Raw genomic sequence first — 23,369 nt, 5'->3', positions numbered from 1 at the left:
TTTACTTCCATGAAATAAGCAGTTATTTTATATATAATTTCTTTGCAATTTTTGTTACTTTCAATTTCTGAACTATTGCAACTTATTTCAAACTTTAAAAAATTTTAAAAACAAGTGATTGGCGTTTTTCACACATTAGAGCTTGAATTTGCAATATCAATTGGTCAGTGAGGTTTTTCATTTCAAAAACACTTGGAGAGAATAATTTTCTCTCCTCTACTCTGAGAGAAAATGATAAGGGAATCAATTATTTCTTGTCTGGTTTCAAGTCATCTTCCTACAGATTTAATATCTTCAGTTAAATCATCCAAATTGGAAAAGACTGAGAAAGATCCTGACCTACAATCTCCAGAAAGAGGACTCATTAGTAAAGCAATTAAATTAAAAAGGAGAATGGCAGGAAGGAAAACCTTAATTTACAAATGCAAGCCTAAACCTTATTTCTAGATGTATTGGGTTTGCGTGGCAAGATTTTAGTAGCAGGGTTCTACAGGGGTGGCTTCTGTTCTCATGATGTGCCCTTTCCCCTGCCTCTTCCAATAATGGAGGAACACTAGGAGGGATTAATAGGAAAAATCAGAAGTCTGTTTGCCCTTTTTAGAAAATAATTGCTAAGAGCCAAGAATGATTAATTCAAGGCTAAAAATCTCCTATTTGTCAAGGCCTAACTGTCTTCAAGGATTTCACTGCCTAGTTATCACAAGCGCACTGAAAAGCAGTTTTACATTTTAAAAGGAACCTACAGATATGTCACTATGATATTTTCTGGAAAATCCCTTTGCCAGGATTTCTTCTCCTGGGAACCTGAGAAGCCTTAGAAAAGAATGTCAATAATAATAATCTGATTGCTTCTCCTTGTGTTTTGCTGCTTTGGAATGTGGCAGGTGCATGTTTGATTGGTTCCATGTGAATTGTTTAATTTAATGACCAATCACCATCAGCTGTGTCGGACTCTCTGAGTCAGTCACAGATTTTTATTATTCATTCTTGTTAAGCCTTCTGATGTATCCTTTCTCTTTCTTTAGTACAGTTTTAGTATAGCATATATAATATAATATAATATAATATAATATAATATAATATAATATAATAATATATCAGCCTTCTGAGAACATGGAGTCAGATTCATCTCTTCCCTTGTCCTGGGACCCTCACAAACACCACACAGATAGATCTTGGCCTTTGCAAGATCTGACTTTATAGCACACTTACATTAGTAAGTGTTGGGAAGGAAAGAGATGAGAATGTTCATTTCCCATGATCATTCAATTCTCTAACATTGTTCAGTACTTGTTTTCCCCTTTACCTCTCCCAATTACTATCCTTATCTCAAAATCCTCATGATCTGAGTCACAGCACCAAAAAGACTATAGTGGGTTGACCCTGGCTAGATGCCAGGCACTCACCAAAGCCTATCACTCCCCTCCACAGCTGGACAGGGGAGAGAAAATATAATGAAGTTCTCATGAGTTGAGATATAGACAAGGACAGATTATTCATTGTTTACCATCATGGGCAAAACAGACTTGAATTAGAGATAATAATTGAATTTATTCAACAAAATCAGAGCAAGATAATGAGAAGTAAAATAAGACCTTAAAAACACCTTCCCCCCACCCCTCCCTCATTCCCAGATCTACCTCTTCCCTCTCGGCAGCACAGGAAGATGGGGAATAGGGGTTACAGTCAGTTCATCTTTTTGCTACTGCTCAGGGAGAGGAGTCCTTCCCCTGCTCCAGCATGGGGTCCCTCCCACGGGAGATAGTTCTCCATGAACTTCTCCAAGGCAAGTCTGTCCCATGGGCAACAGTTCTCCACAAACTGCTGCAATGTGGGTCACTCTTCCCTGGGGTGCAGTCCTTCAGGCATAGTCTGCTCCACTGTGGGTCCTCCACAGGGTCGCAAGCCCTACCAGGAAACCTGCTCCAGCGTGGGCTCCTCTCTCCATGGGTCTGCAGGTCCCTGCCAGGAGCCTGCTCCACCATGGGCCTCCCACAGGGTCACAGCCTCCTCTCAGGCATCCACCTGCTCTGGTGTGGGTCTCCTCCAGGGGCTGCAGGTGGATCTTTGCATCCCTGTGGTCCTCCATGGGCTGCAGGGGGACAGCCTGCTTCACCATGGTCTTCAACATGGGCTGCAGAGGAATCCCAGCTCCAGTGCCTAGAGCACCTCTTGCCTTTCCTTCTCCACTGACCTTGGTGTCTGCATAGCTGTTCCTCTCATATATTCTCACCCTGCTCTTCACTGGCTGCAATTACATCTGTGCAATAACTTGTTTGTTTTTTTCTTCTTCTCAAATATATTACCACAGAGGTATTACCGCCATTTCTGACTGGCCCAGCCTTGGTGAGTGGCATGTCCATCTTGAAGCCACCTGGCATTGGCTTTGCCAGCCATGGAGGAAACTTCCAGCAGCTTCTCACAAAAGCCACCCCAATAGCCCTCCCATTACCAAAACCTGTCCATGCAAACCCAATATAGTTACTTAAAGGCTTTGTTTTCTGTGCAAAGGGAATTTGCTGGCAGTAGACAGTGAACCTCTGAGCACTGGGCAGAAGAGCTGAGTTTTTTATCATGATCAAACATTATTTATCAGGAGGTGTTGGTACTGGTGTGGTATGATGCTGACCACATTGGGGTTTACTAACACCAGGTCAGTTCTTAATGCCTCTTGGCTTACAGTCAACTACTTGAAGCTGCATTCTGCTTCAATCCTGTAGATGTTCAGAGCTCAGTTGAAACGTAGACCTAAGCTACCTATTGGAGCCCATAATCCAAAGTAACAAGATATCCTGCTGTCTATCCCACATGATAGACTACTAGCAGAGGTTGCTATTCCCTGAGAAGTGTGCTGGCCTACTACTGCTGGAAGTCCTGAAAACTGCAGAACTAAGGTTTTCACTGATTTTCCTCAAGTAGCCAGTCATAGCAGCCCAGGAGTGTCTGCAAAATAATCTTTTATAAATCCCTAGGCACACAAAGAACTGATAGGTGAGGGACAGCATAGTAAGATTCCAGCCACACTAATTAAATGTCTGGGTGAACTGGTAACATAGCTCATACACATCTGCAAGATGATGCTGCAGCATGCTCACTGTGAACTCACTAGCCTCAAAATCCCTGCCCACCAAGCAGAATGAGTCAGGGGTTTAAAAGTTCTACTACACAAGGAAACTCATTTTCAGGGAGTACAAGAGCTCGGACTGCATGTGTCAGTGCTGGAGAGCAAGAGTCAAATCCCAACCATGCTTCAGCTATGTTTATTCACATCTGAAAATTATACATAACCTGCTGGTCACCACAAGCACGTAGGACAACATAGTCCCACAGGCTCCAAATCCTCATCTTGGTGAGATTGTCTGGCTATGTCCAAAAGCTAGACTATGATCAAAGAGAGAAGACGTACTTTAAGTGCTGGGGATTATAAATTTACTTTAAAAATTTACTTATAGAATATTAAAAATTAATTGGGTAAGTTTAAGTTTAATTGTAACTTACAGCTTAGCATGAGTGGGCTCTGCTTAAAACTTAGCAGAGGTGAAACTCTAAAAGAACTCTGTCAGCATGAATTGCTAAGCAGGGGAGAAAACAGAGGATGACTGGATACCGTCAGAGAAGGGTTGAGACCCTAGAGGGCCCCAAGGCTGGCCCAAGCTGAAAGATAAGAGCAGTTAATGGCCTGCCCAGGTGGACATGAAGAAAGAATCCAATGAAATATTGGAAGACCCCAGACCATAAATCACCATTGGATCAAGAGGCACGTGTGGGGCACGTGAAGAGCATGTGAAGATCAGGTGCAGACTGTGAGGGTATAAAGGCACAGGATTCTTTGTTCCAGGTCCCTCTCTGGAGCCACCAGCTCAAGCTGAAATAAACCAACTCTGCCTCAGAAGCCAGGGTCTGAACTTTTCTTAAACAGACAGCAACCCAGATGGGATCCTAGGTCTTGCCTCTGGATCCTCCTGACTCCAAATGTCCATACTGCTGGCAGACAGGTGAGTTCATGTGGGCTCTTTGCAGTGGAAGCTTTCTCTCTAGAATGAGTTTAAATTCTGACACAGAGGCAAGTGGGATGCAGGTTCAAATCCAGCGTTCCAAGGAGGCAGGTATGAATCCAGCCTTACTCTATAAGAAATGACAAGGAGTTTGTCTAAGAGAGGTTTAAGTCTTCTGAAAAATGGTACCTGTATTTTGGTAAAAAAGAAATTTGGAGTTCAAGTCACTGAAATTAGGTAAAAAGGAAATTTGGGGTTAGAGCTCTGAAACAAGGTAAAACTGGGGAATATAGCCCGAGTAGAGAAGGGGATGCCCTTGGCTGAAATCCGCCAGAATTGAAGAAAAAAAATAAAACAAAAACAAAAGTCTGGAACAAAAGAACTGTTGAAAAAGTGTGCTATAGAATTGTATCAGGAGGAATGCCCATCTGTCACTACAAAAATAAGGATAAATCCATAGAAAACCTGGCCAGATTATGGTACACATTTGATCAAAACCATCTAACATCTCTAAGAATATCTTTAGAAAATCGTCATTCTAATAATATGTGTTATTTGTTTATATGGGATAATTTGGCTTATGCAAGGAGAAAACTTACAACAAAATCAGAAAGCAAATGATGATTGCAATCACAGAACTAGTATCTGAAACAGGGAAGGATGTTCCTTCCCTACACTGCAGCTGCTGTGGCTGTTTCAGCCACTCTGCTTGCTTTTTCTTCTACCCCCCACCTTTGCAAACTGCAGCTGCTTTATCTCCTTCTTCTGTCACTTTGCTTGCTGTCCCTTCACTTGCTCCTGCTCCTACCTCCCCGCTGCTGCAAAATGCAGGGCAATATCCTATGTCCCTGCACATGGTGCCAAATCCCACTGCTATGCAACCTAGGGCTCTGCCAAGTAATGCCCCAGCATTTTACAGCCATTATCTGTGGTCCTCAGGAGAATTAAGAGCTTGGGGAAGTAAAATGCCAAGGCTAAAGGAGGATGCTGTTTAGAGCTGTTTCAAGTTTAAATGTATATATAAAGGCTCATGTGCTTTATTTTCAGCTTTTGTGAGACTGGATGTGGCGCTCAGTGCCATGATTTAGTTGAGGTGGTGTTAGGGCATGGGTTAGACTCGATGATCTTAAAGGTCTCTTCCAACCTAGTGATTCTGTGATTCTGTGAAATCTAGTATGGTGAAAGTGTAAACATATAAAAAAATACTGAGTGTAGCCATGTTTGCATATGATGGAAGGGAAGAAAGGCAAAAGGTGGAAGAATGGAAGGTGAAAAGAAAGATAAAGGAACAGGAGGTGAATTTATTGGTGACAGTGTCGGCAAAAAAAATTTCAGGATAGAAACAAAGGATTGGAAATAAGAGCGTATGGGGAAAATGTAATAGCTGAGGACTCACCAGTGTGTCTCTTGGAAAGGGATCTGTTGCAGGCTTTGGATATAGAAATAAGGTTGGTACCAGAAGGAATAGATTTAATTGTTATGGGAATGAATGTGATAAAAGAAAAAATGTAAGAAGGTATAACCAGAAATTATTTTGGAAAACCCTCAGAATTGAGAAAAGTCCCAAAGATATTGTGGAGCTGGATAGCACAGATGTGGGACTACTGAAGTTGGCATAGCCCATGTGGATAAAATCAGTGAGGTGTTAGAAGACCCCAGACCACAAATCACCATTGGACCAAGAGGCATGTGCAAGGCACATGAAGAGCACGTGAAGATCAGGTGTACAGACTGTGAAGGTATAAAGGCACAGGGATTTCTTTGTTCAGGGTCCCTCTGGAGGCACCCAGCTCATCCTGTAATAAACCAACTGCTTCAGAACCTAGGGTCTGAACTTTTCTTAAACGGTAAGCATCCCAGACCCTTCCACTTGCAGTTAAGTCCTGGAGCATTCAATTCCTTCAGGAGAACAAGAGCCACACAGCTGTTAAGGACAAACTTGGACCCTTTGCAGAAATTGCAGAAGGCCTTCTAATAGTCCTCTAAAGTCATTGTTTCTCAAGGTCTAACAACACTTTTTTCATATTTCACAGAAATGCTAAACAGCTGATGCTAACATTCAGCAAGCATTGCTCCTTTCACAAAGACATTCGTTTATAGTCATATTGTACTCATGAGGTAGACAAGCCATGAACACAGCACATACAGTACATAAGAGAAGTCTGCAGGTATCCCAAAGGGTAGGTGCATATGGCTGGGATAGCTATTTCATTAATGTGCACTCTATTTGGATGTAAGTCCCTAACAACAGATGAAGGAACTTGCTTAACACAGACAATGACAGCAAAATTGAACATATGTGAACATGTCATCTGTGAATATCCACTGATGATACTTCAATTTTGCCAATAAACAAATAATTGCAATTCTTTCAAATAATAAATATCTAAACATTCTACATTTATTAGCTTGGCATCAAATTTAAATGATAATTTTGTTACATACCAGGAGAAAAAAAAAAAAAAACAAAACACCAGACCACCTAAAGGTAAATTCCTGGACAGGTAAAGAATGATATGATAGAGCATCACTGGATGTATGCGGAAGATGGAGTTGTAGAATTTGGATAGTTCTCATTGTTAAAATGAAAAACATTCAGAAAGACAGACTGGCCAAAGAGGCCAGAGTATCATTTCACTACTGAAAGAGAAGGATGAGAGGGAAAACAATAGCGTACTTATTTAACAGAAAAAAATGAAAATAAGATTAAAATTGAACAAAGCATCAAATTAAAAGAGGAAATTCAACTGTCTAGAAAAATTCTAGATGCAGAGGTGGTAAACCCAAAAGCTTGCTAATATACAAATTAAATTTAAACAGGGAGATATAATCGAAGCAAAGATTTACATGAGTCAAAGTGCAGTGATTAACATTTCTGTGCTTCAAAATTGGCTTCTAGACAGTGATCTTTAAGGTTTTCACTTTAAAATCTAATAGAAAGAATTGACACAAAAGCTAGAACCATGTCAGATGACCAAGTCACAGGTGATTTGACAGACAACTGAGTGGGGCTCTTTAAACAGTTTAATGAAAACAAGAGGTAACAGTCTCCCAGGGCAACATAATGGATTCTACAAGTCCCAATCAAATGACATTGGAATGTCTGTATTTCAGAAATTATGATTTTCTAACACAGAAAAGCACCATACAGAAATACATCTTATCATATGAAGAAAAAGAACTTGTGGCAGAACTGAAGTAAAAAGTAATTTTTAGAGGGTGTTATGACTTGATTACATTTGTTATGTGCAAGCAAAAAAAGTCCAAAACTAGTAGTACAAATACTCCATGTTTCATGAGAGATACTTGAACAAAACCTGACAGAATTAGGAGTGAGAACAGCTGTAATTAAATTTAAAATGGGAACAACTAAGAGGCTTTTCATAACATTTTATTAAATAGCTGGACAGCCTCAATTCCACAAAACAAGAAAGCATGAAAAACAGTAAAAGGAGTTTGGATAAGAGGGAATGTAAAGAGAAAGTTGAAATAGGTAAGTCAAAACCTTCAGAAGTAATAACAATTGTTGAGGGGGAGGGAGGGGGGAAGAGAAGTCAAATGAAGAACTAAAGGGTTCCAAAGACTGGGGAGGGGCTTTTTTTTTGTTGTTTTCTAAACTTCATATTTTCACAAAAAAAAAAAAAAAAAAAAAAAAAAAACTTAAAACTGTTGGTCCTCTATTAAATGGATATGGTTCTTCATATTAACACCAAAAAATCCACATACAGTTTGAAAATGTTTCTGTTTTGGTTTTAGGGAAACACAGATCATATTTAAAGTGACAATGAAAGAGTTTCCACTACAGCAGTTACTGAAGATGTTACAGAGCAGTTACTAAAGTTAGAACATTATCGTTACTCAGTAAGTCAGGACACCTCTTATCAAAGGGATAACTGACCAAGAAGCCCTTCTGTCTTATAAATCTTGAAATATCACCAAAAAAAACCCCAAAAAACCCAAGGATGAAAATGGGACGTGGGAGAGATTGCATACCAAGAGTTAAGCAGTTACAACAGTTCTAGTGGTTTGGTTTATAAATGCAGCAGTTTTGAGGAACTAGGCTTCTGCTAAGCAACTGATTTGGTATCATACAACAAACAAACAGCACACATTCGTTCTTTAAGCAGAAAGTGTTAAATTACATAAGAGAAAGTCCTCAGGCAGCTTTGTTTCTAACAGGATCCCAGTGATACCCCTATTCTGATAAGAAACTTAAATATCTTTTCCCATGAGATTAAGAAAATACCTCTTAACTTACTACTGACAATACCTGTAGGTGACACAAAAGCTGTGAACTGGTAAATTACAAAGAGGATATGACAATGAATAACCTGTAAACCAGGAACAGGCAGAGACTGTGCTTCTGAATACAGGTAAATATAAGGTTAACTATACAGGAATAGAGAAAGCAGGTTGCAAATGGTCAATCAACCCACCCTGAAAAGCAATTGTTTTGAAGAATATTTTAGTTATGGTAGATAGCCATTTAAAGATGAATAGTTTGATGCCCTAACTAAAAAGGTCATTGTTTTCCTTGTACAAATCTCAACAGTGGCATCAACTATCACAAGAAAAGTTTTACTTCTGCACTTGTAGCAAAGTATGTATACACCTCAGTGCTCATTTCTCATAGTCTGTAATTTAGAAGTGATGTTGGAAAGGATGAGAAAGATAACTGTAAGAATGATTAAAGGACTCAAAAAATCACCCTACAATTAGCATTAGGAAATCAATTAATTTAGCTTCATAATAGATACAAAGATTAATTACTATCTTGGTCTCAGTTTCTAAGGGTCCATGGGTCATATATCTAATATCAAAGGTCAAAATATAACAAGTGACTAGAAGCAGATCCTGGACAAATTCAAGGTAAGAACAGGACAATGTTTCATAGGGGAAAGTTATTTTTTATAACATACCAAGAATTGTGCAAGCATGTTGATCTATAAGAGTTTTTAGCTCAAGAGTGCATTTTTTGCCTTTGTGTATCAAGATAAGGATAGTTTAATAGGTGAAGAAAAAGCTACACATGTAAGCAAACAAAATGAGGCATTAATTCGCTGTTTTGATACTTTCTGGGCCTCAGCATGTACAATGCTATTTGGGAAGATAAATGGCATTTCTCTCTTTCCTCCTTCTTTCCCAGATCTTTTATTGCTGAGCACATCCTACCAGCCCCTCCCCCCCACCCCCCTTATTGACTTGAGATCAGGGATGGGGGAAGGGGGGGGAGCAGAGTGGGGAAAAAAGGATAAAATCTTAGCACTGTGAAAGCACTGCTCAGCAACAGCCAAAACACTGACGGTATTCACACTGGTTTAGTCACAAATCCAAAACACAGTATAATACAGGCTGCTATGAGGAAAATTAACTCCATCCCATCCAGATACAGCACTGAATTTTTATTGCTAGCATTGCCCTGGTCTGTGAGATGAAGTGACATGCCTAATGCTTAGTAAAGCAAATATCAGGGTTTAGAAAAAAACAAAGTCCCATATTAGATCCTCAGTTTCCCAAGCCTGATAGGTTCCTAAAACCACCTGACATCTTTCTCAGCATTCATGCATTTGAGTTTTTCTGGCCTTATAAGTTAGCATTTGCTGCTACAGAAACCTTCTGTCTTTCTGGCTGAAACCCATTTACCCAGAAACAGGAATTCTTATCCAACGTTCTCTAACATGACCAAGAGAATTAACATTCAGATTAACAATTTAAGAGTATAAACTGGGAGAAGAGTGGCTAGAGAATAGCCCTGCTGGGGGTGAAGGTCAGCAACAGGCTCAATTAAAGTCAGCAGTGTATCCTGGCAGCCAAGAGGGCAAAACACATCCTGGGATGCATCAAACACAGCACAACCAGCCGGTCAAAAGAGGTGACTATATCTCTCTGTATTTAGCATTGGGGTGGCCTCACCTTGAGTATTGTGTGCACTTCTTGACCCCACAATTAAAAAAGGATTTGAAGGTCCTTGAAGTGCTCTCAGAGGAGGGCAACAAAGCTGGTAAAAGGGCTGGAAGGCACGTCCTGTGAGGAGTGGCTGAGGACTCTGGATTTGTCTAGTTTGGAGAAATGGAGTCTGAGAGGCAACCTCATGGCTCTCTGAAGCTTCCCAAGGAGGGGAAGAGGAGAGGGAGGTGCTGATCTCTTCTCCCTAGTATCCAGACAAGATCACAGGATATGCTGAGTTGGATGAGACCCACAAGGATAATCAAGTCCAACTCCCAGCCCTGCACAAGACCATCCCCAAGAGTCATACCACGTACCAAAAGTGTTGCCCAAATACTTCTTGAACTCTGGCAGGCTTGGTGCTGTGACCACTTCCCTGGGGAGCCTGTTCCAGTGCCCAACCACCCTCTGTGTGAAGAACCTTTTCCTAATATCCAACCCAAACATGCCCTGACACAACTTCAGGGCCTTCCTTTGGGTCCTGTCACTGGTCATCACAGACGAGATCAGTATCTGCCCTTTCTCTTCCCCTCACAAGGAAGCTGTAGACTGCGATGAGGACTTCCCTCAGTTTCCTCCAGGCTGAACAGACCAAGTGACCTCAGCCGCTCCTCATATGGCTTCCCCTCACAGCCCCTCACCATCTTCATTGCCCTCCTTTGAACACTCTCTAGTAGCTTTATAGCTTTCTTATATTGTGGTGACCAAAACTGCATACAGTATCCAAGGTGAGGCTGCCCCAGTGCAGAGCAGAGCGGGACAATCACCTTCCTTAACTGGCTGGTGATGCTGTGCCTGATGCACCCCAGGGCACGGTTGGTCCTCCTGGCTGCCAGGGCACTGCTGACTCATATTCAACTTTCCGTTGACCAGGACTCCCTGGTCCCTTTCTGCAGCACTGCTCTTCAGTATCTAATTCCCAAGTTTGTCCATACATCCAGAGTTGCCCCATCCTCGGTACAGAATCCAGCACTTTCTGGTGTTAAACTTCATACAGTTGGTGACTGCCCAGTCTTCTAATTTGTTGAGGTCTCCCTGCCTTCAAGGGAGTCAACAGCTCCTCCCAGTTTTGTATCATCTACAAACTTGCTTAGTATCCCTTCCAGTCGTGTGTCCAAGTCATTTATGAAAATGTTGAATGGAACTGCCTCTAAGATGGAGCCTTGTGAAACCCCACTAGTGATGGGTCAGCAGCTTGATGTTACCCCATTCACTATAACCCTTTATGCCTGACTCATGAGCCAGTTGCTCACCCATTGCATGATATGCTTATGCATCTGTGTGCTAGACATTTTGTCCAGAACGATACTATGAGAGGATGTGTGGGAATGGTTCAAAGTTGCACCAGGGGAGGTTTAGACTGGACATTAGGAAGTGTTTCTTTACCCAGAGGGTGGTCAAACACCGGAACAGGCTTCCCAGAGATGTGATTGATGCCCCAAGCCTGTCAATGTTAAAGAGGCATTTGGACAATGCCCTTAATAACATGCTTTAATTTTTGATCCCCCTGAAGTGGTCAGGCATTTGGACTAGATGATTATTTTAAGTCACTTCCAATTGAACTATTCTATTCTCAAATTTAGCAGGAAAAAAAAGAAAAAAAAAAAAAAAAGAACCCACAGATATATATTGTTCCTAGAACTTCCCTGGGAACTTTGAAAACTTTTCAAATTGTGGTATCACTTAGACTTGTGCCCCTCAGTATCTTATTTCTTTGCACAGTGTTAACACAATACTTAAAGCCTGTTGCCCACTTACTTCTCTGATTTTAAGAATACTATTTATATGGCTTCATAGTATTTCCAATATTCAAGTGCTTCCTCAGTTTTTATTTTACTTTGTTGCTCTTGATTCTTGCAAGTTACTTTTTAAATAAGTAGAGCAAATAACAGTTGAATGTTGAAAAACATCCCATAATTTTATTAGCAACAGCTGCATGCAATCTTGTTCAAGTATGAGAACACATTTCCTGAGTATTAATCCATTCAGCAGAGCAAGAAACACACATCTACCTTATCATGCTCTCCCTTCCCGGGATTAATCTTGCAGATTGTCGTAGTACTTCAAAAGAAATGCTGTCTCTTCTTAAATTACCACTGCCTTTACACACCAAACAATTTGAAGTAGCTAAAACCAGAAATATTTCTTAACATTACAATATATACCCCAAAGTTCCTTCTCAAGAGAGGCCTCTGTTTTATCATATGTTTCCCTCCCATACAAATTCAATAATGTTTTCAAAAGGATGTACAAATTTGGGGTCCCTTGATTTTTTGACATATGAGCAAAACTAAGTTAGTCAGAATTTTTTGAGTATTGAGGTTCTAAACTAATTTCCATTAACTACAGTAGATAACTTTTAAAGAAGGAGGAAAATCAAAACAAAATAACCCAGAAGAAAATTCTTTATACGAGCTGAAAATAAAATATGAATTTATCATGCATTAAAAAATTAATATGCTCTTTTCCAGCAAATGTGAAATCATGATATTACATAGATATCAGTATGATGATTTATGTTTTCCTCAAAACCAGTTATTTTTATAAATGAATGTATATGTTTACATATATAAAATAGATCAGTGTTTGTCATCCAGAATCAAATTACATAACCATAGAAACAGCTTCTCCAAATTAAGATACTTACCAATCTAGTTTCAACATACATCATCAAGATATATATTATTTACTTGTTTCTAATCATAAATACATACTGTTGTAATTACCTAAACTTATTTGCAAGTGTTCAGTGCAAGTATAAATATGGATCAATACAAGATAATACCAAAAGGTTGCAATGCTCTTTCAAAATAATTACATTTTCTGCTTTAATGAAGAGCAAAGAAAATAGTCAATTAGGATATGCTAATCAATACCAGCATTTTTAAATTGTGCACAAAAAATCCTGAAATGTGTAGTATCAGTTTATCTACTTATATAAGTAGATGAGACTATTGGCATACATATTTCAGATTACAGCAGAGAAGGAAGATTGATTGTTGGCTTGATGGGCCCACTTCCTCTTCAAGGTTTTTGAAGTCTAAGTCTGCTAATTTACAGAGTTCTGTACACAAATCTTTCATTCAGCTACCACAGGTACACAAATAAAACCCTACAGCATATATATCCTATAGGTTTGGAAAACAAACAAACAAAGTCTTCCACTTAAGACTAGTTGAAATTCACGCTAAATTCAAATGGTTTACCTCCCATCTGTTTTCTTTGGTAACATATAGATAATGAAAAGATACTCATATTTGACACCTTGCTTCACTGATTCATCTCCAATACCTAATTTTGCCAAAACTTATAGATATTGCTGATTATTTTCTTAGATACTCCTGAAGAGAAAATAATGCATAACACAAATATATACAGTGTACAGGCATATTATGTCCAGTAGTGAAGGTTTATGGCTACAAACTAACATTTAAGCCCAAACATTGCTTTCTGAGACCAGGTAAAACTTCCACTGATGACAGTCAAAATTATATACAAAGAAAAGTTAGATCACATGCCTCTTGCTACTTAACAATAAATACGTACATACATGCTTAAAATATAAGCATGCAGAATACTGTACATTGTTCAGTGCATACCCATATAAAACACTAAAAACACATTACTTTTTTGTACTATAGCAACATGCGTATTTACAACAGCAAACAAGAAATAAATGCTAACAACTTTATGCTCTGGAGAACAATCATAAGGTTTTACAAAATGTTCAGTAGTAATGGAATACAGAAGAATTTCAAAAATACAGGAGATAAAAACCAAATCAGTGGAAGACTGAATTTGCTCCAAAGTACATTAAACATTGCAACCAACTTGTGCTAGATGAACTATTTTCAGTGTATATGCTAGAGTTCTCACTTTTTAGAATTACAATAGTAAGAGAGACTTTGCTTAATTTTTTACAGTAGATTAGAACAGGACAATGATGTTCAATGCAGCACCTAAAAATGGTATTTTAATGTTTAATCATGGAGAGAGTTTATTTTTTAACTAATAATTTAAAATAATCTCACCATGCAAAAAGTTTTCCAGAAATTGCTTTCAACATTTTAAACTCTGATCCCATGAAAAGTAAAAACATATCATTGATACACAAGAAAGGTGCACACAGCATAATGTGTCACACAGTAACAGTAAGCAACATAGATGGGAGGGAAATATTTCAGTTTGCAAGAAAGCACTATAATTTCTACAAGTAAAAGAGGGAAAAATATCCTCCATTCTGACCCAGAATTTTTTCTTTATATTTGCTACATGTGTGCATTTGTATGTATGTCTAATTTTTAAACAAGATCAAAAAATATGGCATAGACATGCTCATTTGTTCCTTAAAGCCTTTTGATTTAATACCTTTTACTTTGCACTTACAACAAGTTCAAAAAGCACATGTGGTCAGTTAACTGAGCTCAGCTTAAGCTGTGTTTTCACCTTATGATCAAAAGGATATACCTTTTGTCCCATGTTCAAAAACCTTTAACCCATTTAGGCTTCTAAATCCAACAACACTTTTCAATGTGGGACTGAGAAGTTGGCACTTTTAAAAAAAGTTTGCCTTACATTTACATAAAATAAAGCACTACTCTTACTTTAAGTTTTGATGACTAAAGATACATAATGGGACAGTAAAGGTCAAGTCAATTAAAAAAAATGGATGGCAAACAACTTCAGACATTTCTCAGTTTCCTCATTTTAATTATTATTGTCCTATTTTTAAAATGGTTTTGTCCATTCTAACCATATGATTTACCCAAACAAATAACACAAGCTTAAGAACTGAACAAATTACTAGGCTGGAGAAGCAGTGAGAGTGACTGAAAGTACTGTCAGATACCTAAAAGAAATACACTAATTAAAACAAATTTTTAGAAACTTTGAGTTTTGGTTTGTTTGGGGTTTTTTAATAAATTAAAACTTGACTCTCTATCCAAGCCCGTGACTTCAACAGTGGTTTACTGCTATACTGCATTTTACAATATTAACTGTTAAACAGCTGCATGTGCACACTTTCAATCAAATGTGACTGCAGCTGACAAAGTACAACACGAAAAATGTGTACACAAGAACAATTTCTATACTGATTTCTACTCAAATACAGATATGCTATCAAGTATGAAGCAAAATATTTACCTCAGTTTCATGTACATCATGCTTACACGTTCAGAAGCACAGTTTATACAGATACTGATATATGAAGAAAACATTCATACAGGCAATCAGTGTGTTTTCTTCTAAGTGATGGCTTCTTGTCTATTTGCTCTGAAAACACTTTATTTCATTTGTTCTAAATGAAATGCCATAAATAGGCCCTAATCTACCATTACCATACACTTACCATTACCAGTGGGTGGATCTTATAAAACAATACCAGATCTGCACTACTGACTGTGGAATCAAATCTCTGAATTCCTTCTCTGTGTGGTATATGTTGGTACCATTCAGTATGTTTCATGCATTTTTAAAAACTTGGGAGAAACCTCTAGCATTACTGCAAGACCAAGAAATGCAGCAACAATTTTGACCCGAGTAACAAGTCTAACATCAACTGCCTCTCCTGTAGCAAATGCATATAGTTAAGTAATTATATTTGAACATCCATAAAATTTTAAAAATGCAAGCTATCTGTCCTCTATTTTATCTTGGTTTTGGATCTTGAAATAGCCACAGCACACACTTCCATCAACCCAAAATTAGGCCGAAATGAGACAGAATGTTATTACTGGTAGCATTGTATCTGTCTCCACCCCTCCTTTTTCCACATCAGTTAAGGATGCCAATACCTTTCTCCATATACAGAAGACAAACTGTATTATTTAAAGTAGAAAATAACACGTTCATAAGCAAGCATTAAAATAAATTAGTTCCTTTTAAATCACCTTAGTGTAAAGGCAGTTTATTCCCCCAGTATAAATAATTACTTTCATGTACCTGACCCAAGACTAAAGTCTTTGGCATGAACACCCCACATCTACTTGGAACATTCCCATTCACCCAAATACTGGTGCAGACATATTGCAAGGCCTGCTAGTCTACGACAGAAGCTGTATTACAAGAACTACACAGTGTAGTAGAGCACCTCAGATACAGACAAATGTGTTTTAATTCAAAAAGCTTATTTTAACACAAGCCAAATTCCTATTAAACAAACATTGCCTTTGCACACTTGTGGCTCCAAAATAACAACCTGTTTTAATTAAAGATAAATGAAACAATAGATTTTACTTCTTGGAACAGTGGGTGAATTCCAAAGGTCTTAAAGATCCTGCTATCCACCAATATACTTTAAGATTACTTTTCACCTTCATGGGTGCATCTTGGTCTTTATGATTTCTTTCTCCTTTTGCTTTAAAAGTCAGTCTACAATCTGTGCATAAGCTCCTTATCCCATTTTGCCTCATTGAATAAAAATCACAATGAAAAAAATGCAACCGGTGACCCAGCAACCTAAGACTCAGAGAACAATGCACCGGAAATCTGCAAAACAACCTCCCTGTAAGTTCTTTCATTAATCTGCTTCCTTACCATCACTCTCCTATACACATCACCGCCGATATTCCCCCAACACCCCCTCCACTGACCAGCCATCCTTTCCCTCTCCATTTTGGAAGGACGGGTTCCCCACCATATCAAACCCACCCACAGTAACCACGGTTATTTACCCAGCTATAAGCGCCTCGGCGAAGCCTGCACACGAGCGCGCACACACAACGCGGTGGCGGAGGAACGACGAGCAGGTCACTGCCACCATCGCCACGGCCGCCCCGCGGTGAAGGTGGCAGGCGCCTGAGGAAAACCGAACCGACCACGCCATGTAATGCACTGGGGGGCCAGCCGGACAGAGCCCGGAGCGGCAATGTTTGGGCTGCACCCCCAGCGGTGCTTAAGGCGTGTATGCTGACGGTGGCCCACACTCACCCAGCAGCAGCAGCTTCAGTTCCCGACGAGCGTCCCGCTTGTCCCGGCGCAGCTGCCGCTCGATCTCGTCGTTGATCCGCCGGGCTTCTTTGGCTTCCTCGCTCAGGCAGCACGCCATCATGGACTCCAAAGTCATTCTTCCTAACTGGTTCAGACACAACCCCCACCCTAAAAACGCGCGCGCACACACACCCCACCAGAGCACCAGTCCCGGGGGACACAGACGCTCTCTACCCGGAAGTCCCCACACGGGCACTGTAGGGCAAGTGCAGCGAGCTGCCTCGATGCCGCACACAGATAAAGAAAAAGCAGGCCCCCAGCAGCACAAATCCCCCCGTTCCCTGCCTCAAATAGTCGCCGCTTCCAACTCCTCCTCTAAATTATGCACCAAGCAACACGAAAACATCCCCCACTACAGCCGTGGCGGCAGCAGTGCTTTCTTCGCCAGCACAAACACCCCTCTCCCTCCTTCCCTCACTACTACTTCTGCCTCTGCTACCGCTAACCACCACCCGAGTGTCCCTCACAAACTACACCCCCGCCGCCCTCCGAAATAACCACCCCCACGGAAATGTTAATGTCCGTTAATCCCTCCCCTCCTCCTCAATTACGCTTCCCAGTCGCTCCTTCTGTCCTAAAGCGAGAGTTCGGCTGCTCCGAAAGTGGGCAAGGTCGCTGCCCAGCAATCTCAGTGCGCGCCTGGCGGGAGAACTTCCTTACGGCGAACCTTTTTTCCAGGCACGGTCGCTCACCCCTCGCGCGAGGAAAACTGCTGCTGAAGAGCTGTCACGGCTCGTTCCTGCCCTGGCAGTAAGGAAGAGAGGGAGGACGAGTAGAAAGGGCTCCACCAGAGAGGAAGAGAAGGCAGGTGGGGACTAGGGTATGCACACTGAGCCCAGCTCGACGGGCTTTTCAATGGCTTGTCTCTGCGGGCGTGGTGAGGTAGAAATATGGCGGACTGCCTCTGTCGCTGCCTGTCCACTTTTTCCCTGCGCCGCTGCGCGATGGGAATGAGCGGCTGGAGGAGCCAGGAATTCCCGGGGTGCAGCTCCCGACCATGCGTGTTTTATTTGCTTTTGCTACCTTTAGTTTTAGTCGATAAATGCGCATTTTTATTTTACCCCTGCATTCTCTTCCTAGAAGCGATGCCTTTGGTTCATAGGTAAAGGGGAGAAATATAATAATTTACACGAGGGGAGAAGTATCTTCTCCACCTTCAGATGACAATTAAAATGTAGGGGATAAAAATATACTATACACTAGTAACTGTTTTTTATTCCGGTAATCCTGAAAATACTTGAATATTTCTGTTATATGCAGAAGAAATAAAAGATGTTTACAACAGACAAAAACAGTAGTATACTTCCCTTGCTTGTAAGAACCTAATATCATTTCAAGGCATCGATATATTGCATTTTCTATCCTGTTGTTGTAACCTTTATTCAACCAATGCTTTTTGCTACCATCCTTTTTCACAAACCCAGACCAGCTTGCCTTCAATTCCAGTACTAGAAAGCCTGTCTTTAACATAGCTTTTAGTAGCTCCCAGAGTGATAGCACACAATTCAATGGACATATTAAGTTCTAGTTTTTGTGGATTTGTAAAATATTTCAAAATTCCCACAGCTGCCCTACCTTTTCCAACCTCCATATTAAATAAATAGCTGAGAATGTTGAAAAATCTCACAGGAAAGTCATAATAGTCTATTAGGTAGTTAGAGGGGTGCATCACTCTCCATCTTTTAGTTTCACATGCAATATCCTCTCCAGCACCTGTTTTGATCACGTGTTCGCTCTTACAACTGTGCATATATGTTGTCAATATGAATTAAGTAGAGCCCACCATAAGGCATAAGACTACGAGGAAATTAAAAAATGAAAATGAAATAGTCAATAGAATAATCTAGTTCTCAGTTTTTAGAGCATGAAAATGTTTTTTGTTACTTACAAAATGTGTGATTTTTGTTTAGATCTATATCAGTTTTCTATGTATAATGTATAAAAGCATTTAAGAAAATTTTAAATATTTTTAAAGTATGTTAACTTCAGTAAATTAATATGTGAATTTTATTCTAAACTCTATAATACTACTATTAATGAATAATGATATTTCAGTAAAAGCATCTTCTTAATTTACCTGATGTGGATTTTAACATTCATATGTATGTAGGTATATGTATGTATCTATCTTGTGGTCCCAGATTAATGTATTAATATAAAATTTGGTGCTAAGAATGTCAGGAAAATTCACAAACACCAGAGATTTATGTCCAAAAAGGAGACAGAGCAGTCCTGTAACTTTATTTGAATAAAGGGAGAAGTCATGGAGCATTCCCCATGGGGTCTCTCAAAATTTTTAGAGGATGCAGCCTCTTTTTTATCCTAATTTCCCGGCTGCATTTCCCTCTCTCTTTCCCAGTTGGCTGAGGTACTTGAGACATACAGACTTCCTAAAATGCCTAATACCCCCTTCTAATGTATACCCCCCTGTTTTTCTTTTTCCTTGTGTCTCTGTTCTTTTTCTCTAAATCCAGAGATATAGCATAGTCTTGAGTAAGTCTGTGAATTAGTGGAATTCCTATGGAATTTATGGTTCCCCCCATTGTTTCTTTCACCTCTCCCTATCTGGCCTTATCTACTATCAGGCCCACAGTTTGTTTGTAAAGACACCTCCTTCTCATTCCTTTCAATTCCTCTTTTGGGAAGAGATCTATTAAGTAAATAGGAGGCTCAAATTATATTTACGGACAGAAAAGTACAATTATTGGTACCTGAGATTGTCTTGGGGTGATTTTACAATGATACTCTATTCCTGATTGTCTGCTTTATGCCCAGAAATGGTTGCTGTAACTTTAAGGTGGGTTTGGGGGAGGGGCAGGAGCCCTGGGGGGTTCTTGCAGCAGCTTTGTTTGAAGCCTCACTCCCAGGCATGCTCCCTGTTCTATGGACAGGCAGTAACTTTGTTGCTTAGCTAGCTTGGGTTTTTGTTAGCTTAGGCAAGAAGTTTCTTTTTCCCCTTTCCCTGGTCTTGAAGAGACTGCAGCAGCAATCCTTCAGCAGCTTTTGGTTTTTCTTGAACTGTTCGGCTTGCTTTTGGTCCGAGATCAGACAATCGATAGGGAGACGGTCAGCCAGGATCTGTGGGAGCCACTCCGCCCAGCCCCAGACCTTGGGAAAAGCTGAATCAACAAGAGAAAGGACACCAAAATCCATCACCTTCATCTGCTCTGAGGAGACCAATGGCAGAGGTTCAACATGTTCCCATCTGTTTTGCCCGAGCTGCTGCATGAACTTTTTTTCCCTTCCCTGAGACAAAAAGCCAGCGCCATTTTGTTCCCCTTTGCCATGTGGCCAGCCGGTTTGTTTCTTCCCCTGACATTTTGTGCCTAACTTTAAGGGGCAGGAGAAAGTAAAAAAAAAAAAAAAAAAAATTACATTTTGGTTTGAAACACTTTGTATTGGGGTACAGCAATCAGTTGTCACCATGCTGCTTGATTTAATAATGGCTCTCTGGCACCTAGGCATTGGGAAAAACATGTTCACTTTCCTGTGAAAATTTAAAATGTTTTACAAAGGACAATAGGACACAAAGACCATAGAACAAAAGATGTTATGGTCGGTGCATCTTGGTACTCAGCCAAGAGCACACCTATTTTGGAAACACCCTTCACACCATTTCTATTGCATCTTCCTGTTACATATTCATAAACAATTATGCATAGTAAACTTTTCCCCCAAACTAGTTTACATGTTCCAAGAACTGTTTAGCATGGCTCCTCCTCACATCCGCCTTTTTATAGCATGCACATTTCTTGGCTGTGGTTTTAGTCCTTTTTTTTATCATCACCTTCAGTTTTGGCCCCAGCCCACATTGTCTTCAGACGGTGAGTGCTGATAGTTGGCATATCTGTAGTAGGTGTCTTCATCCTATGTTCACTGGATGTTATCCTATCTAAGCAGGCATTTTAACACCACCATACTTATATCAGCTATTTCACTACTATGTCTAAGCTTAATTAACAACAGAAATAAAAACTATATCTTTATAACAAAGTTACTTTATGTTATAGATACATATTATAATATTGGCTTTTCACAAATATTAAAATGGATTTTATATGTGTGATGTTAAAGTAACTGTTATAAAGTTTTTCTTTCTGTTGTTAATTAAGCTTAGACATAGTAGTGAAATAGCTATGCTGGTGTTAAAATGCCTGCTTGGATGGGATAACATCCAATGAACCTAGGATGAGGACACCTACTACAGATATGCCAACTATCAGCACTCACTGTCTGAAGACAATGTGGGCTGGGGCCAAAACAGGAAGTGATAAGGACAAGGACCCAAAACCACAGCAAAAAAACATGCATGCTCTAAAAAGGCGGACCCAAGGAGGGGCCGTGTAAAATAGTTCCTGGAATATGTAAACTAGTTTATGGATATGCATATAAGTCTATGAATATGCAACAGGCTGATGTAATGGAAAAAGTATTTAAGGGTTATCCCCAAAGGTGTGTGCTCTTGGCTGAGTGCCAAGATGCACCTGGCCATAATAACCTTTGCTCTATGGTTATTGTCTCCTATTGTCCTTTATTAAACTTTTTAAATTTTCACAGGAGAGTGAACATGTTTTTCACACTTTAGCACCACACATATAAAATCCATGTTAATATTTGCAAAAAGCCAATATTATAATATGTATCTATAACAGCATGTTTGCCTATCCATATATAGGGGCAATTTTGTCCCTAGCATGTCTTTTACATATCAGGGACATTAGTCAGGATTGCCATATTGATGTGTCCGGTGCTAGCAATTTATGAACATTTAACAGAGGTACTGGGAGCTATTCAGGATGTGTATGCTCTTTTGGTTTTCCATCCTGGTCTCAGTAGCCTTATTTGGGGGTTTATTAGTAATTACACCCAGTCTGTTAGGGGAAAAGTAGGGGATGATGTTTCCCAGCCCTTCATCTCCCTCCTTCCCTTCAGATCCGGCACATCACCTTTTGAGAATATTCACTTTCCCCCAGATGTTAAAGATACCACCTTTATGTTGTTTTATCTGGTAGGTTTCCTCTATATGGTCTGCAGCTTGTCTAGCTCAGATTTCCAGAGGATCTGTCCAGGTACCTGCCCCAGTCATGGAAAATTCTGAGTGGTGTGGGAAGATGTAGGCCAAACCCTGTGTAGGAGTGTGCCCACTGTTGACAGAGTGACAAAACTATCCTTTGTCCCCCAAAAAAGGAAAGAAGCCCAAAAGTTTCTCTCATCAATTAGGGTAAAAAGCCACCTCATAGGACCCAAGAGGCTTCACCTCAAACTTAAGGGCAGCTAATTGGATAGAAGCCAAAAAGTCCAGCCTGACCAATTGGGTAGAAAAAGAAGAGAACAAAGGAACTGAGGGCTTTTGTGAGGTGTTTTTACCAGGAGCAGACCTCTGCACCTGGCTCGGGTTTTCCTGTTTGTTATTTTGCCTTTTATTAAACCTTTTTGTTTCCAACACTGCAGCAGAAGCCATCCTGCTTATTTTATGCCCTCAAGGGTAGCTGAGCTATCTTGGGTGTATTATATTTTCCTTCAGGAGCTTATAAGACCTGGCTTAAGAAAGAAAATATAATAACCCTGAAGGAATTCTCTGCCCTGATAGCTTGGAACTTCCCCCCTGAACAAATTCAGAATCCAGTTGAGGTGGGGAAATGTCAATGTGTTCATGGGTCCCAGGACAAGGGAAGAGATGAATCTGACTCCATATTTCTTAGAAGGCTGATATATTTATTATATTATATTATATTATATTATATTATATTATATTATATTATATTATATTATATTATATGCTATACTAAAGCTATACTAAAAGTATAGAAGAAAGGATTTAATCAGAAGGCTAGGAAAGGAATGAATAATAAAAACCCGTGAAAAAAATCAGAGCCTCGACACAGCTGGACCATGATTGATCATCAAGTAAAAACAATTCACATGAGACCAAAGATGCTCCTGTTGGTAAACAACCTCCAGACCACATTCCACAGCCATCAGATAGTTATTGTTTACATTTCTTTTCTGAGGCTTCTCAGGAGAAAAATCATAGTGAAAGGATTTTTCAGAAAATATGACAGTGACAGGGAAATATCTGAGAGAAAATTGCAACGACAACTCTAACAAGAAGCAGCTCATTGCAATAAGCTGGCCCTGGCTAATGGTTACCACACACTGCTAGATACCGTAGGGCAGCAGATGCAGCCAGAGGGGCAGGAGGATGAATCAGCAGACACCCCAGTCACTCAGGCTGCAGCTAAACTAGACTGGGAGCCTAAGCCAATAGTAATTGCCCCTGTCCAGAGAAGGAAACAAAAAACCAAATTCATTCACGCAGTGGATGATGATGGGGAACCAGGATCCTCACAGCCTGCAGAGGAATCCAAACCAGAAATCATTATTAAGTTTCTGTCCATAGAAAGCCTTCTCAGCCTGTGTTGGTTTTGCGTGGCATGG

General features: G+C 40.0%; 1 protein-coding gene across 1 annotated transcript in view; it reads right to left on the bottom strand.

Annotated features, from left to right (window-relative positions):
• LOC121357709 (guanine nucleotide-binding protein G(q) subunit alpha) overlaps positions 1 to 18,777 on the bottom strand; it is a 147,653-nt gene extending 128,876 nt beyond the window's left edge. The window contains exon 1 of the mRNA XM_041475242.1: positions 16,872 to 18,777. Within this exon, the coding sequence (XP_041331176.1) occupies positions 16,872 to 17,007 (136 nt within the window). The 5' untranslated portion in view covers positions 17,008 to 18,777. The remainder of the gene's footprint in view (positions 1 to 16,871) is intronic.
• Between the last annotated feature and the right edge of the window lie 4,592 nt (positions 18,778 to 23,369).

The sequence above is a fragment of the Pyrgilauda ruficollis genome, unplaced genomic scaffold (genome assembly GCF_017590135.1).
Source record: "Pyrgilauda ruficollis isolate IOZ18807 unplaced genomic scaffold, ASM1759013v1 scaffold341, whole genome shotgun sequence".
NCBI classification, from domain to species: Eukaryota; Metazoa; Chordata; class Aves; order Passeriformes; family Passeridae; genus Pyrgilauda; species Pyrgilauda ruficollis.
The sequence above is the reverse complement of the archived record's forward strand: the minus strand, read 5'-3'. Positions and strand labels throughout refer to the sequence as shown.